Genomic DNA, 17637 nt, shown 5'->3' on the forward strand with positions numbered 1-17637 from the left:
TTCATTATTCACGTCTAATTTTTCTTGTTTTTGGACTTCCAATGAGTGTAGCTCTCATGGACTTCAAGATCCTTATTTTTTTCTTTTTTTTCTTCATGATATTTTACTTCAATTAGGATTGAAATCTCTATGTCTAATTCCTCCTTGAAGTCTTTTCCTTTTTCTTGTTGGAAACAAAATAATCACCTCTTCATCCTCATCAAACTCAAAAACAATCTCCTCCGTTTGTTGCGGTGAAATCACTCATTGCACGATAGCGTGCGGCTAGGGATGCCAAGATGAAAAACCACACATGGACAACCTTCTTTGGCCTCCTTTGACTATGACCACGATGTCTTAGGGTCTCCTAGGGTGGATTTTGGGCTCAAGGCCCTCTCCTCTTCTCGAGTTGGGCTGCTTACGGCCTCACAGGGCTTCTTCTTCTTGGGAGTAGGGTTGGGGGGGGGGGGGGGAGGGGGTTTAAGGTTAGGGTTCAGGGTGAAGTGATGTATTTATATATGTCTCCCTTTAATCTGTACCGTCCATCGCGTTTGATCTCGACCGTCCGATCGCGTTTAAATAGGAAATGAATTTGGATCGTCATCGTGATTTGATCTGGACCGTACAATCGTGCCTGAGGAGGGAACGGATCTGTACCGTCCATGCGTGTGGGAACAAATCCAGACCATTCGATTGTGGGCACATGGATTGCCAGTGTGGCCTCCCACATGGCACCGCGTGAGTGTGCCTTACCACGCGACACGCTCCGGTTCGTCAGAGCTACTGACTGGGCAATCCTACGTTGCGCATTTTCTCTAAATTACATTTTGATCCCTAATTTCTAATTTTTTTTTTCAAAAAACTCCCATAACCCAAATTTTTACCCATTTTTTCTAAAATTATTTTTAATTTCATCTTCCACCTATTTTTCTTAATTTTTATATTAAATAAAAATTCATAAATTAAAAAATTATATTTTATACATAAAATTTAAATTTTTTTAAAATTAATTTCAGGTATTACACAAGGCCCCAAAGAAAAATCTTGGAGGCCTAACTGGCCAACTTGAGAAGCCCAAGAAGGCAACCCGAGCGGCCATGGGTCAAATAACAAGTCGCCGGGAAGGGAGCCGACCGCTGCCTTCTGCCGCACCAGAGCCACCTCCGACCGCCAAAAAAGGTAAAAAAAAATTATTCGCTCGAAATTTGATTTTGAACACCCCCATGCCCAAATAAGAGCAAAGGGACTGGTGGATGAGCTGAAAACTGCCGGTAAAGTCCGACATCCTACTGCAGAAAAAATAAAAAACTGCTTCCGATGAGACCCTTCCCAATTCCTATTTCGTACGATTTTTCTACCATTGTATTCACCATTCTGTTTTTCATATGTTGACCGAAGAAAAATGTCCAACTGCAAAGGTGAGAGGGTAGAACTGCCACACCAAAAAAGTTCGCCACCGGTAAGCTTCTGTTTTTTGACTTTTTTCGGTCGACCGAACCCCTTAACGTGTTTTCTCATAGAGATGAGTATAAAAGCGGCCAAAATCAGCCGAAACTGGTAAAAAATGGTCAATCCGAGGCAAATCACCGCTGCGGGCGGCTGTGCCGTCGCGGGAGCACAACGGTGCCGCCGTGCCAGAATTCTGAAATTAGCCATAAAAGGATTTTAACACTGATTTTGGATATTTTAGGATATTTCTAGGTACTTGGACCTTGTTTTAATCTCCAAATGTTCAGGAAACTCGGGGACCACCAGTAGGCGCAGCTGAAAGTTTAGTGTTTGAACACCGATTCGCATAAGAATTCATCACCTAATACCCTATTATGAAATTGAAGTTTAATTATAAATAATACAACATTTTGTGTAGTTTAGAAAACCTCGATAATTAATTACATATTATTAATGGAAGCGGAACTGGTTATTTATTACTGTTTATCCTGTTTTAACTGATTGATTGATTTTACAGTTTTAAATGCATGATAATACGCTGTAGTTGGTAAGACGATTCAGTTGTATTTTCTTTATGCATATATTGCTTGTCTTACGTAATTTACAGTTAAATTATGAAACTGGAAATTAAATATAAATGGGGAATTGCTTGATTAAGTGAATGAATGAATGGTAGCCTTACTGGATATCCTGAGAGATGGTGGACGGATCGGGTACATAGGGAACCCTACCGTGAACGTTGCTTCATACCGGACGGAGTATGAGAACGGTCCATTTCACCCTCATACCGAATGGAGTATTGAGGAATGATATTTTTAGCACTCATACTAGACGGGGTATGAGACGGCTGGTTAGTTGACAATATTGAATAAGGATTCACGCGTAATTGAGACATCCCTATGGACCACCATGAATACCAGTAGGCAGATAAAAAGAGAAAGTTGTTGTTCTGGTTAATTGAATATGAGATTATGATGTTGTTTATGTTATTGCCTCTATAGGTCAGTTTTTGAAAATTTCGCTACAGTAAGTATATAATAAATTATTTTATTTATGATAAATGAATTTACTTAAATTAAGAGCTCCATTAATTGTTTTCATAATTTTTACCAACTTTCATTTTTGTATCTGTGAGTAGTGTGATATTCTTACTGGGCTAGTGTAACTCACTCTTTTATTAACCATTTCAGATCAAGATGACCAAGATCCAGATCCTAATCCACAAGAAGGTTGCGAATAGGATGTCCAGTTGTTTACTTTCCATTTATTTATTTGATTTTTTGTTTTTCTTTTAGAAGAGTCATTCTGATAGCGCTATTGGATATTCTAAATTATTGTGTAAGGAATATAAACCCTAACTTTATTATTTCGCTTTCACATTCAATTTATAATTTATTTTCTTTTAAGTTCTGGGTCGTTACACCTTGTGCACGAGTTGGGCCTTGAAAAGGCCCCAACTACTCGGCTTTGAGCCCACAAGGCCTCAGCCTTGGGCTTAGGCCAGCATGGCATGGGCCATGCGGGCAGATACCCACGCGGGTGGGTCTGTGGATGTGCGGGTAGGTGACCCACAATTTGGTTTCTTCTCGTGGGTTTCCCTCGTGTCTTGGGACCCCTCTTCTAAATGAGATTTGATTTTTTTGGATATTATATCAAAATGTTAGTTATCTAAACGTTTTAACATATCTAAATGACAAAATAAATAAAGGTTGGCGGAAACAATAGATCGATAAGTACTTCCTGCCATTTCTTATTTTGAACAATTGACTTTTTTTTCCTCTCTATGTTGGATTTTTTTAAGCACTCAATAAGCTTACACAATGGAGCAATATATTGAATGAGAGTTTGTGCTTTGGGACCCAACAAACGTTGATTCTATTTATATATGTTTTTCCATAAAAACCATAACTAATCAGTTATTAATTGGCAATTCAATTTTGTAACATTTTTCTCGTTAGAAAAGTAATTCAATTTTGTTGTGTTTTTATCATTAAAAATGTAATTCAAGTTTGTAATATTTTCTTCATTAAGAAAGTAACAGAAATACTTTATAAATGATTTGTAAATTATTTGAATTATTACATTGACTATTAAAAAAAAAAATTCACAGTCCTTATAATATTTAATATATCACGTGTTGAGTTCTCACTGGAGATAGTCCATGGGGTTTCTATGTCTAGTTACCAGCATTGATAATTGAGGGAACAATTCAGTGCTTCGTTTTCTACCGTTGGGAATGGGATAATGATGATATATATATATATATATATACAAACAAAAATCGTTTCATTGGTATAAACTTCACTACCCATTAATATTTTCGTTACCCAGTTTTATTTAATTTAATAATAAGGCTAAGCCCAAGTTGAACTTCCCCCTAATTTCATCTGCAACTTTCCTTCATCAGGTTGCAACTTCTTATCATTCACCAGTGGCTGCAGCTTCCTTTGTCGTTTGCACGATCGGACTGTGATCTTCAGCTTTGTATTTGTTTGTGTAGACAACATCTTCTCTTGATGAAGAGAGTGTAGTTTTAGGTATGTTAAGAGATAGTAATTTATAATATACTTTCTAGGTTATTTTAGTTGGTCAGGTGCGTAAAAATAATTAATTTGTAAAAGGAAAAAGTTCTATTAAATTAGTAAAAGGAAGAAGATGATGAAATTGAAAAGAAAATACTCATAGAAAAATTATTAAGGAAGAAATAATGATTGCTTTTTTTAACAAAATAGACAATTATGGTCATAATTGGTGTAGACTGAAACCTTTAATAAGCTTAGGTGACTATTCCAACAGTCGTCCAGAGCTGTTTTAGAAGAATCAATTGGGCGACAGCTTGGACTTATACCAACAGTATTTTCAATTATTATAGACCAATTTTCTTATAGTTCAGCGTAAATACTTCTTACCAATCAATGTACAGGATAAGCTGATATCTAAGACCAAAGATTCTAGAAAATTTTAGTTTTTCTTTTTTCTTTTTAAAACGGATAGATAAGTTTTAGGTAGTTTACTAATATCATAAAGAATTTTCATGACGAAGTGGATGGTTGATGATCAGCTCAAAGATACCTGATTACCAAAATTAAATGAGTTACTGAAGAAGAAGAACATAATTTTTCTTTTCGAATTTTTAACTCTTGCTCCTACAAAGACAACATTCGTTTTTGTCAATAACCTTTAAAACACTTGGAAAGATACTTAGACAAATCTTTCGCTCTCGTTGGGCTTCTATCTACAGGTGTACGTAGAGGTTTCCTTTTGAATTTTAAAACGCGACAAGTCTTATCTTTTTTATTTTTAATATGTGAATGTGTGTATATAATATACATATACTCTTTGACTCAAGGAAAATTTAATTGGTATATTTTGGGAAATCAATGATCAATGCAGCAGAAAACAAGGGGTCTGAAGTCAGGTTTGACGTAGAAACCGCGTGGCTTGATTCCACCCCCTCTTGCCCGTTGCATGCCCGTCTTTCACTCCAATTCAAACACCAACCAAATCCCATCTGCCTTCTCTGCCCGCCATCAACTCTATATTTACACGTATCTCATCTTCTTTTCAAAGAAAAAAAATCAGATTTCAGACAGAATGGCGAAGCTCGCCGTTTTCCTCCCCGGTCTTATCTGTTTCTTACTCCTATCTACTGTTCATTCTCTCTCGGATCAACCGGAAAACGACGTAGAAATCTCGGATTCTTTCACCGGCTTACCGGAATCCAACCCCAGAGCCCAAACCCTCATAACCCTCTTCCTTCCCCGCGAAAACTTAGAACCAGAAACTGAACTGGCGGAAACAAGTACCGGAACCAAGCTTCCCGATGGCGATCCTGAAACCGTCACGACAGAGGGGATAAAGAGAACCCAGATCGAAACCGATAGTGTCCCGTTGACAGCAGCCACCTTCCGTCCAATCAACCGCCATTTCGTTCGACGGCCGTTTCATCTTTTCCGTGACCGTCGCCCTTGCCGAAATCACCGTCGTAACTACTACCAGTTCAAGTTTCCGTACGGTGATGACATGATTCTGACCGGAGGGGAGGATACGGTTTTCGGTCCCCTGCGTCGCGTTGACCGTCGGATTCCTGCCAGGTGGACGAGGTTCCAGGATGTTGGGGCCAGGTTTCCGGGAAGCAGGCACGACGTGGAGTGGAGGGAGGACATGTTGAGGCCCCACCACCACCATCACCATCGCCACGACGTCGTTGAAAGAGATTATGAGGAGAGAGAGAAGAAGATAGGTGATGGGTTCATGAAGGGCATTCGCAAGTTCTTGGAACACCACTTTTGAATCGTAGGATCTGGCCGCTGATCTATTCTACTCCGTTTCGATGCTAGCTAGCTATACATATATATATACATATATTGTAGATTTGGGTTTCCTTCCCTGTAAATAATCAGCATCCATATAGGATGTATGAAAGGCATATGTGATGGTGTGCGAAGTTCAAACCGGTGGATTTGTAGTGTTATATACATATATGTAATATGAATCAGTTTTTCATCTTTGTTTATATATTTGTTCTGTATCTTCTGAATTTATTTTATTTTTATTTAATTATTATATTTTTTATTATTTAATTTTATAAGATATAGTTATACTTTCTTTATATTACATATAATTAGATATGTTTTTCTCATACCTTCACTTGAGTGAGGAATTAAATTTGAAATCAAATTTGTTACCTTCCTTTAAATTTCTTTAAATTTGAAATCAAATTCAACTTTTAGAGGTTTTCTACTTTTCCCTATTATGTAAAGTTATCAATTAATCATATTGCCTTTTTAAGTCTTGTTACTGTTTAATCATCACTTATATATTGATAATAAATAATAATTTAAATCATATATTTAATTAATTAAATAACATACACTAATTATAACACAATTTAATAAAAAATATATACAAATATATAGGTCTCACCTGAGCATGGGAACCCGATTTACCATTTTGGAGTTCTAATTCACCGTTCGGGAAGCTGAAAAGTCTTCTTCGGAAAACGAAAATTCGGTTTGTGGTCCGAGAAGCTGAAAAGTTTTTCTCAAAAAATGAGAATTCAATTCGCCGAACGGAAAGCCGAAAGGTTTTCCGGATACGGATTCCGATAATTTCAGGTATTCAGTTAGGTGGTCATTGGAACCCCTAATTTAATTAAATTAATTTTTAGTATTTTGAACTATTTTAATTAATTATGTTGTGTGTACAAGAAAATTTGGACATTCAGGTGGATCTGGGAAGATGCATAGAAGTATAAGTATTTCTAAATCTCAACCCGGTTTGAATTTTAAAAAATACATTCATTTTATAAAAATTATGAATTTTGAGATTTGAACAGACATTAGCCTAATTTCGATAGGAAAATAGAATCCAAATTATAATCGGTAAACTTAAGCAATTGAAACCCCATGAGGAGACGAAACCAGAAAACATAATTTAGACTGATAAAATATAAAATTGAAAAGAAAAATTCTCAATTGAGGAAAAATTAAAAAAAATAAATAAAATAAAAAGGAAAAGAAATAATTGAGGTTATGAAATGATCATTTAAATAAATTAAGAATTTTATAATGAGATAGTAGGAATGAATAGGGTAGGGACCCTAAATACCTTCTCGTTTAGTCTGAATCAAGGAGGGGAGTGTGTGTGTGTAGTTGAAATTCAGCAGACATAGTGAATATGCACATGGATAGAGTCTGAAACCTAATCCAGACGTTGATAAGCATTTGTGTGAGTGTGGATCACCTAGTAAATGTACCTATTGTAGCCATTGTATGATATGTGTGTGTGTTATCCATACAGTGAGAGGATCCATTTTGCCTTTCCTCGATGATGACATAAACGACATCGTACGATGAAATCGTAAAAATAATCTTTCGAGTGTATCTGTGATCTTTTATATGTGCGTAATCATGTTTCAAGATAATGAATGATATTCGAGTGTATATATATTCTTTCGAGAGTATGGGAATATACATTCGTGGTTTGTATATGATATTCGAGAGAATTCATCAGATCGATCAGAAACATGTGAAATAGTGAAAATAAGAAATGAATTTTGCACTGAAACATTTTTATTGCCTTTGTTTCTTACCATGTCTTTTGCATAAAATTTAATATGGGTTGAGAGAACGAGAATACTTATTGAGTTGGTGAAGCTCATTAATTTCACCATGATATTTCTCAGAGGAGAATAAAGAGTCAGCACTTCTGCCAGACGAGTAGAACTTATAAAAATGATTCTTATTTTTGTATATTTTGTGCATATTCGAAAAGTTTTATTTTGTTCTATTAGACTCAAAATTTCAACCTCATGTTTTATATATATAGTTACTATATATATAACATAGGACGTTAGATTGTATTATATTTTTTTAACCAACGCATGTATATATTTTATGGACCTACTGTATGAAATGGTATGAGCAGGAATTGTACCTCATATCGAGTATCGAAGCGTGACAAATCTGCTCATACAATTTTCTTCATACAATGGGCCCACAAAACATGCATATGCACAACTCAAAATTTAACATAAAATATATTATTCTATGTGATATATACAGTAATTATACATACAGAATATGAGGTCAAAATTTAGAGTTTAATAAAATAAAACAAAAATTTTTTAAATATGGACAAAATATACATACACTAGAACCCTTTTACAAGTTTTACTCGTCCGGCAACGGTTCTGTCTCCTCTTTTTTCTCTGAAAAATATCATAATAAAATTTAATGAGTTTCACTAACTCAATAGGTATTTTCATTCTTATAAAACCTAGATTAGACGTCATGCAAAACACACATGTGGCAAATGCAGTAGTAATGTTTTCAATACAAAATTTATTTATAATTTTTACAATTTTCTAAACAATAATTTACTTATTAAACACAATTGTTTCGGACATTCTAATTTCACATTTTTTTAATCAGATTTCTCAATTACACTCGAATATCATTTATAGTCTCGAAGTATCATCACATACACTCGAAAAAATACATATACATTCAGAAGGTCATTTCTAAGGTTTCATCGCGCGATGTCGTTTATATCATCGTCAAGAAGAGGCTAAATGGATTCCCTCATCGCATAGATATCACATACTCATTGTAACGGCCTCGGAAATTAAAAGGATCGTATATATAAAAATTCTAAGTGCGTAAACGAAATAAAATATTATGTTTAACATCCCTTACACAATAACCAAAACGTATTAAACGTATGAAAGAATAAGCTAACTAAAGTAAATACTATAAATGAATACTATAAGGAAAACTATAAAATCTTTTAGGCATCTACTCGCCGTATTCCTGACCAACGGGATCGGGAACAAAGTCCTCCTGATCTGAAATTGTTAAATAAGAAATGAGCTATACTATCCTAGTAAAGATGTCACATTATCTCACTGTCACAGAAGTAAAGGTTGGTAGAAAACAAAAACAACCAATGGAGCATAATTTATAATAATTTCATTTATCAATAATAAAACCCTTTTACTGTCCACTTACCTCGGTGAGATTCATGAAAACAACTTATGAAAACAATAACATTATAATATCATGAAATCATACGCACTCTTATAACATAACACATGTCATACTTTTAATATCTCAATCATCAGGCAACAAATTTCTTCTTTTACCAACCTACCAGTATCCATAGGGATCCATAAGGATTCCAACCACACGTGAACCATTCATGTTAACAACTTAATTTCAGGGCCGTCCCCATACCCCGTTCGGGATAGGCGCCAAAACAATAAACCTCAATACCCTATCCGGTATGAGGGTGAAGCGGGTCGTCCCCATACCCCGTCTGGTATGAGCACCAAAACATTTAAAGTCTCCATACCCCGTCCGGTATGAGAAACAACGTTCCTGGTAGGGTCCCCTATGGACCTGGTCCGTCCACCATCTCCCATGATGTCTAGTGAGGCTGTTAACTTATCTATTTATCAACTCAATCCCATTCCTATTTGTTCTTAGTCTCAATTGCCCAATCAAACATGAATACGTAAACCAGTAACGAACACCAAACAAGACAAACATAACATCAGGTCCACAATAATCAAACCATAACAAATTAAACAGTGAATCATGCATACAAAGCCACAAAATAAACAAATCAGATACTATACTGTATTTAGATTGTAAAATAAATCAAATAGAAACTGACCGAAAAATATATCAGATTCGGACTCCATTAGCAACCTTAATTAATTATACATATCCATGAATTCATAAAATACCGTTTTATCATTTATTAGACTTTAATGTCGTGATAGGATATAGGATGAGAGATCTTTACTTGATTCAAAGTCTAAAATCGGTTTTTCACTTTACCTACGGGCAGTCCCTAGATTCTCTGAATTTTTTTTCGAGAACTGAAACACACTTCTGGTACCTGCACATGTCCCCAAAAAACTCCAAATCAGACTCAGGGCCTCCTCGGCCAATTTCGAAATTCCGGCACGGTGGCTCCGCCGTGCTCCGGCGACAGCGCCGCTGCCCACGGCGGCGATCCGCCTCGGCTTAGCTATTTTCGGCCGTTTCCGGCCAAATTAAGCCAAACTAGCACCAGTTCCTGCGAGAAAACACACGTAAGGCCTTCGGTGGGTCGAAAAAACTCAAAAAATCGAGACTTACCAGCGGCGGAGCTCTCGGGTGCTGCAGCTCCTCCAGCGCGAGTCGCGATTTGGTGTTTTGCTCCAGTCAACCTGTAGAGAAAAAGACGGTGGTCACAGTGGTATAAAAATTACATCGAACAGGAATCAGGAAGGGTCTCATCGGAGGCAAAAATCGAGAAAACCTGCGGCAGCGTCGCTAGGCTTCGCCAGCATTTTTCGGCCAATTGGCTAGTGGTTTGGCTTCGATTTAGCCACAGGGGGGTTCAGCATCGAAATCTGAGCCAAAGAGAGAAATTTTACCTTGTTTGGCGGCCAGAAAGTGCTCCGGTACGGCGGCATGTGACGGTGGTCGGTTCCTCCGGTGGCTGGGCTGTCTTCTCCAGCGAGGGCTCTGGTGGCTAGGGTTTGGGGTTGGGTGTGGATGAGATTATTTATAACCTTCCCCTTTTAATCTGAGCTGTCCATCACGATTTAATCTGGGTCGTCCGATCGCGATTAAATTAGAAATGAATCTGGGTCGTCCATCGCGATGCGATCTAAGCTGTCCATGCGTGATTCAATCTGGGCCGTTCGCACGCGTGCAATCTGGGCCGTCTGCGCGCGCGTTTGATCTGGGCTGTCCGTGCGCACGAGAACGGATCTCAGCCGTCCGATCGCGCTCACGCGGATAGCCCCCGTGGCCTGTTCTGCATGGCCTTCCCGCGTCAGCGTCTCTGCCATGCGACATGTCCTGGTTGGCCGGAGCTGCTGACCGGGCTGCTGATGTGGCTGCTGAAGTGGTGCAATTTTTTTAAATTACGTTTTGACCCCCGGTTTCCGATTTTCTTTTCAAAAACACCCCCAGAATCTGAATTTTCACTTCTTTTTTCCCAAAATTATTTTCAATTAAACCTTTAAAATAATTTTACTCATTTTTATCATTATTATTATTTTTATTTCGATTTAATTAAATTAAACTAAATTAAAACAATTATATTATTACTTAAATAAATCAATTAAAAAAATTAAAATAAAATAAAATTATATTAATTCCAATAATAATAATAATAATAAAATTAGGGTGTTACACTCATAATCTCACATTGACCACAACAGTTATGTTTGCTAGGTAACCCACACTCAGAAATACCTATCCACGTCTGGATTAGATTTTAAACTCTATCTGTATGCAGGTTCATCATACTCACTGAACTTTAGCCACACACACTCCCCTCCTCGATTCAGACTAAACGAGAATATCCAAGGTTTATACATTATTCACTCACATCCGTTCCTTTTCCAATTTCTTATTTATTTTTTAATATATTTAAGTTAATTTGTTTTGTAATCATAATTAATTCATTTTTTACTTTTATTTGTTTTCTTACGTTATTTCCTTTTTCTCAATCTTTAACTTTATTAGTGGTTTCTTTTCACTTACAAATTTTATTCTTTATCACACAATCAAAAATTTATCAGTCCTTAAAATTTTCTGGTTTCCATCTCCTCATGATTTCCAACCAAGTTAGGGTTCACTTGTCATATGTCACACAGTCAGATGAAACAATGTTCAATGATATAGAAACCAGGAAAATCAAGTGTCACAAACTCATTCCTGGCAGTTCACACTACCGGGGAGATGTCCAGGTTTTTGTTCTTCATCAAGGAATCAAGTATCTGTTCTATACTACACACAAATTTAAGAATACACGTGCATAAACTTTTAAAATCCCAATAGGTAACCCACGCTCAGAAATACTTATCCACATCTGGATTAGGTTTTAAACTCTATCCGTATGCAGGTTCATCATACTCACTGAACTTTAGCCACACACACACACACACTCCCCTCCTCAATTCAGACTAAACGAGAATATCCAAGGTTCATACATTATTCACTCACATCCGTTCCTTTTCCAATTTCTTATTTATTTTTTAATATATTTAAGTTAATTTGTTTTGTAATCATAATTAATTCATTTTTTACTTTTATTTGTTTTCTTACGTTATTTCCTTTTTCTCAATCTTTAACTTTATTAGTGGTTTCTTTTCACTTACAAATTTTATTCTTTATCACACAATCAAAAATTTATCAGTCCTTAAAATTTTATGGTTTCCATCTCCTCATGATTTCCAACCAAGTTAGGGTTCACTTGTCATATGTCACACAGTCAGATGAAACAATGTTCAATGATATAGAAACTAGGAAAATCACGTGTCACAAACTCATTCCTGGCAGTTCACACTACCGGGGAGATGTCCAGGTTTTTGTTCTTCATCAAGGAATCAAGTATCTGTTCTATACTACACACAAATTTAAGAATACACGTGCATAAACTTTTAAAATCCCGATAGGTAACCCACGCTCAGAAATACTTATCCACATCTGGATTAGGTTTTAAACTCTATCCGTATGCAGGTTCATCATACTCACTGAACTTTAGCCACACACACACACACACACACACACTCCCCTCCTCAATTCAGACTAAACGAGAATATCCAAGGTTCATACATTATTCACTCACATCCGTTCCTTTTCCAATTTCTTATTTATTTTTTAATATATTTAAGTTAATTTGTTTTGTAATCATAATTAATTCATTTTTTACTTTTATTTGTTTTCTTACGTTATTTCCTTTTTCTCAATCTTTAACTTTATTAGTGGTTTCTTTTCACTTACAAATTTTATTCTTTATCACACAATCAAAAATTTATCAGTCCTTAAAATTTTCTGGTTTCCATCTCCTCATGATTTCCAACCAAGTTAGGGTTCACTTGTCATATGTCACACAGTCAGATGAAACAATGTTCAATGATATAGAAACCAGGAAAATCAAGTGTCACAAACTCATTCCTGGCAGTTCACACTACCGGGAAGATGTCCAGGTTTTTGTTCTTCATCAAGGAATCAAGTATCTGTTCTATACTACACACAAATTTAAGAATACACGTGCATAAACTTTTAAAATCCCAATAGGTAACCCACGCTCAGAAATACTTATCCACATCTAGATTAGGTTTTAAACTCTATCCGTATGCAAGTTCATCATACTCACTGAACTTTAGCCACACACACACACACACACACACACTCCCCTCCTCAATTCAGACTAAACGAGAATATCCAAGGTTCATACATTATTCACTCACATCCGTTCCTTTTCCAATTTCTTATTTATTTTTTAATATATTTAAGTTAATTTGTTTTGTAATCATAATTAATTCATTTTTTACTTTTATTTGTTTTCTTACGTTATTTCCTTTTTCTCAATCTTCAACTTTATTAGTGGTTTCTTTTCACTTACAAATTTTATTCTTTATCACACAATCAAAAATTTATCAGTCCTTAAAATTTTCTGGTTTCCATCTCCTCATGATTTCCAACCAAGTTAGGGTTCACTTGTCATATGTCACACAGTCAGATGAAACAATGTCCAATGATATAAAAACCAGGAAAATCAAGTGTCACAAATTCATTCCTGGCAGTTCACACTACCGGGAAGATGTCCAGGTTTTTGTTCTTCATCAAGGAATCAAGTATCTGTTCTATACTACACACAAATTTAAGAATACACATGCATAAACTTTTAAAATCCCAATACATGTTTGAAATAAGGAAATACTTACCAAAATTTCTCAAACAAATTGTATTCCACTTAATTAATGGCCTAGAGTCACTACACATAAACATAATTAGATTTAATTGACGAAAATAAATTGAACTTAAGGAACTATTAACAGTGGCCATTTTGGGTAATTACCAATAACAAGCTCGTTCTTCGGTATTTGACAAACCACCACTTCAGCTTCCTGCTTAGGTGTGGGCGATTTAGTTCTCAAAATCTATACATACACATACATATATATTAGCATCTGTATTCGCCAAAACTCCACAAAAAAAGGAAAATGAAGGTTATCTTATTTGGGTTGGGTGATGTGAAGGCCAAATAGCTTCACATTTCTTGATTTACATCACCGGAGATGATTTTTTATTTTCCCGAGAAGACCCTCACACTCACCATGGTGAGGTGAGCGCCCTAGCTCCCGAAACTTGCACACACACACGTGAATACCCATTTTCATTGAGAACTCACACCGAAAGAGGAAAAAGAATGCACCTGGTTCGGGTGCGGCACCCCGAAAGCCCGAAACAGCCTCGGGTTCGACTCCTAACTTTCGGAGAATGGTCTCCTTGGTTCCCCGAGAGCACTCTTCGCTTGCCATAAAAGTTGGATGATTTGGTTTCACACCTATATACCAGTTAGAGTGAGATATGAAAAGGGATTCTCAGAAAAATAGAAAGGATAAAACTTACCAATTTTTGAAACACTGACGTCGCGTGCGACACAACTTTGAAATCCGCCAATGTTTCTCAGTCGCAGTTCCCGTCACCTTTTCTTCCTTCGGCCTTCTGCCTCTGTGACACCTCCTCCTTCCTTTTCAGCTGCGTTTCCTTCTTTCTTTCTGGTTTCCTTACTCATCTCTCCCTCGTGCGGTGTTCTTTTCTCCCACTCGGTCCGACCTTTACTCAATCTTGGCCTCCTCTCTCACCCAATCGACTCATCTCTCCTCTTCTCTCATTTTTGGGTCTCATTTGCTGAATGGAGGAGAAAATCCTAATTGTTTCTTTAAATACCCATCACTCTAACCATTTGATCTTGCAAGACTTAATTTGGGTTGTTCAATCAAATGAAATTTCAAGCTGTTGGATCTCTCAGATGGTGCGATCAGGACCGTCCATTCCCTTATGTCTTTTTGCCTCCTTCCATTCTTATTTAATTATGTTTTTGCCTCTCTTTTTTCAAACATTTTTATTTAAATCCTTAAAATTTATAAAAACCCCTTAATTACTAAAATTTCTTTCATTTAAACCCTAAATATTATATGCATGAAGGAGTCACTTCTAGTAGAAAAAGCTATAGTACTTACTAATAACACTTTTTTATTACTTAAAAGTAGGTAATGTTTAGATAGCTACCTTTGTATAGGCTAATCTCTTTTGGCATTACTAAAGACCACCCTATACAAATAGAAACATCTGTATAGGTTCACTTTGTCGTTGTTGGTACAAATAACCTTTACAAATGAAAACAAACCAACTCAATCCACTTAATCTTATTGTATCACTTAAAATCCATTAATCTATGTAATACCCACAAATTTTTTTGTGGTGATTTAATAATTAGTAAATATAAATTTTATTATTTTATTTTATTTTAGTGTATTTATTTTATTTTATTTAGAGTAAAAAATGAAATAAAATTGAAAGAGGATTTAATTAAAAATAATTTTGGAGAAAATTGGTGAAAATTTAAGTTCTATGGGTATTTTTGAAAGAAAAATCGAAAAACATGGACCAAAATGTAATTTTATAAAGTTTCGCTACGTCAGACGCCGGGTTAGCAACTCGGACCAACCAGGATGCGCCAAGTGGCAGAGACACTGATGCGGGAGGCCACGCGGGGGGGCCACGTGGGCGATCCACGTGCCTACAATCGAACGGCTGAGGTCCGTTCCCGCGCACACGGACGGCCTGGATGCGCTCCCTCCCAAACGCGATCGGACGACTCATAGTGAATCGCGATGGACGACCCATATTGAATCGCGATGAATGGTCCAAATTAACTCCCTATTTAATCGCGATTGGATGGTCCAAATCAAACGCAATGGACGGTCCAGATCAAAAGCAGATATATATAAATAACCCCCATCCGCACTAAAAACTAACCCTAGCCGCTAGAACCCCTCGCCGGAGAAAATGACCCAACCGCTGCCACCCACTGCGGCACCGAAACCCTTTTCGACCGCCAAAAAAGGTTGACTGGAGCAAAACACCTAACCGTAACGTGAGCCGAAGGAGCCGCCGGACTGGAGCGCCCCGCTGCTAGTGAGTTTCGATTTTCTATATTTTTTTACCAACCGAGGCCCCTAAATATGTTTTCTTGCAGGGATTGAAGCAAAATCGGCTGAATTCAGTCGAAAACGGCCGACTCGAGGCGGACTGCCACCGCGGATAGCGGCACCATCACTAGAGCACGGTGGAGCTGCCGTGCCATATTTCCAAAATTGGCCGAGTGGGTTCTGGGACTGATTTAGGTTTATTTGGAACATTTAGTGGTACTGTAAGCGCGTTTCAGTTTCCGAAGAAAAAATTCAAGGAACCCAAGGACCGCCCGTAGGCGCAGTAAACCATTTAGCTTTTCGACGTCAAATCGAGTAAGGATCCCTCACCCTATTCCCTATCATAGAGTTGAAGTTTAAGTAAATAATAATATGGTATTTCTTGCGATTTTAGTAAATATGCATAATTAATTACGGATTGCTAATGGAGTCGAAACTGAAAATTATCTACTACTGTTTGTTGATTGATTTTACAGTTTATATGCATGATAGTATCTGATTTATTTTATGGCCTTGAACGCATGTATATTTAATTGATGCGTTTACTGCTGAATTGGGAAAAAAGAAATGTTAAACGGTAAGGAAATTGTGTGATTTAAATGAGTAAATGAAACGAGAGCCTTACTGGATATATTGAGAGATGGTTGACGGACCGGATACATAGGGAATCCTACCGTTAATGTTGTCTCATACTAGAGGAGGTATGGAGACTTGATAATTTGGTGCTCATAACGGATGGGGTATGGGACGGCCCAATTCACCCTCATACCGAACAGAGTATTGAGATTAAATGATTTGGCGCTTATACCGGACGGGGGTAGTTGTAACACCCAAATTATTTTTTTTTTGTATTATTTTTATTTTTATTTTTGTATTTGAATTTTTTAGATTTTTATTTAATTTAATTTAATGAAAATAAAAATAATAATAATGATAAAATTGGGTAAAATTATTATTTGGATTTAATTGAAATTGATTTTGGGAAAAAGGAGTGAAAATTGGATTCTGGGGGTGTTTTTGAAAAGAAACTCGGAAACTGGGAGTCAAAACGCAATTTGAAAAAGTTGTGCTACGTCAGCAACCACGTCAGCAGCCCGGTCAGGAGCCCCGGCCAACCAGGACACGCCGCATGGCAAGGAAACGCTGACACGGGACTAGCCACGTGGGCGATCCACGTGCGCACGATCGGACGGCGCAGATCCGTTCCCGCGAGCACGGACGGCCCAGATCAAATGTGCGCACAGATGACCCAGATTTCACGCGTACAGACGGCCCAGATTCAATCAGGCACAAACGGCCCAGATCGCATCGCGATGGACGATCCAGATTTAATCCCAAATAAATCGCGATCGGATGATCCAGATTTAATCTTGATGGACGGTTGAGATTAAAAGGCAAATGGTATAAATAACCCCACCCACACCTGACCACAAAACCCTAGCCGCCAGTGCCTCGCCGGAGAAGAAGAACCAGACGCCGGAGGAGCCGACCGCCGCCACCCACCGCCGCACCGGAGAATTTTCTGACCGTCAATCGAGGTAAATTTCTCCTCCTGGCTCATTTTTCGATGCTGAATTCGCCTATGGCCAAACCGGAGCCAAACCACCAGCCAATCGGCCGAAAAACCCTACCGAAGTCCGGAAGCGCCGCCGCGGCTTCCCTCTGTTTTTGGCTCCGATGAGGCCCTTCTCGGTCTC

At 37.3% G+C, this 17637-nt stretch overlaps 1 protein-coding gene across 1 annotated transcript; it reads left to right on the plus strand.

Moving 5' to 3' along the window:
- Window positions 1–4861: 4861 nt before the first annotated feature.
- LOC148266286 (uncharacterized) lies at window positions 4862–5944 on the plus strand. Its single transcript, XM_088217879.1, has one exon. It carries the CDS (start codon window positions 4897–4899, stop codon window positions 5719–5721), a length of 825 nt encoding a protein of 274 aa, XP_088074005.1. The 5' UTR covers window positions 4862–4896; the 3' UTR covers window positions 5722–5944.
- The last annotated feature ends 11693 nt before the right edge of the window (window positions 5945–17637 follow it).

This window comes from Carica papaya, chromosome 4 (assembly GCF_054855325.1).
Source record: "Carica papaya isolate Zhongbai chromosome 4, ASM5485532v1, whole genome shotgun sequence".
NCBI lineage: Eukaryota > Viridiplantae > Streptophyta > Magnoliopsida > Brassicales > Caricaceae > Carica > Carica papaya.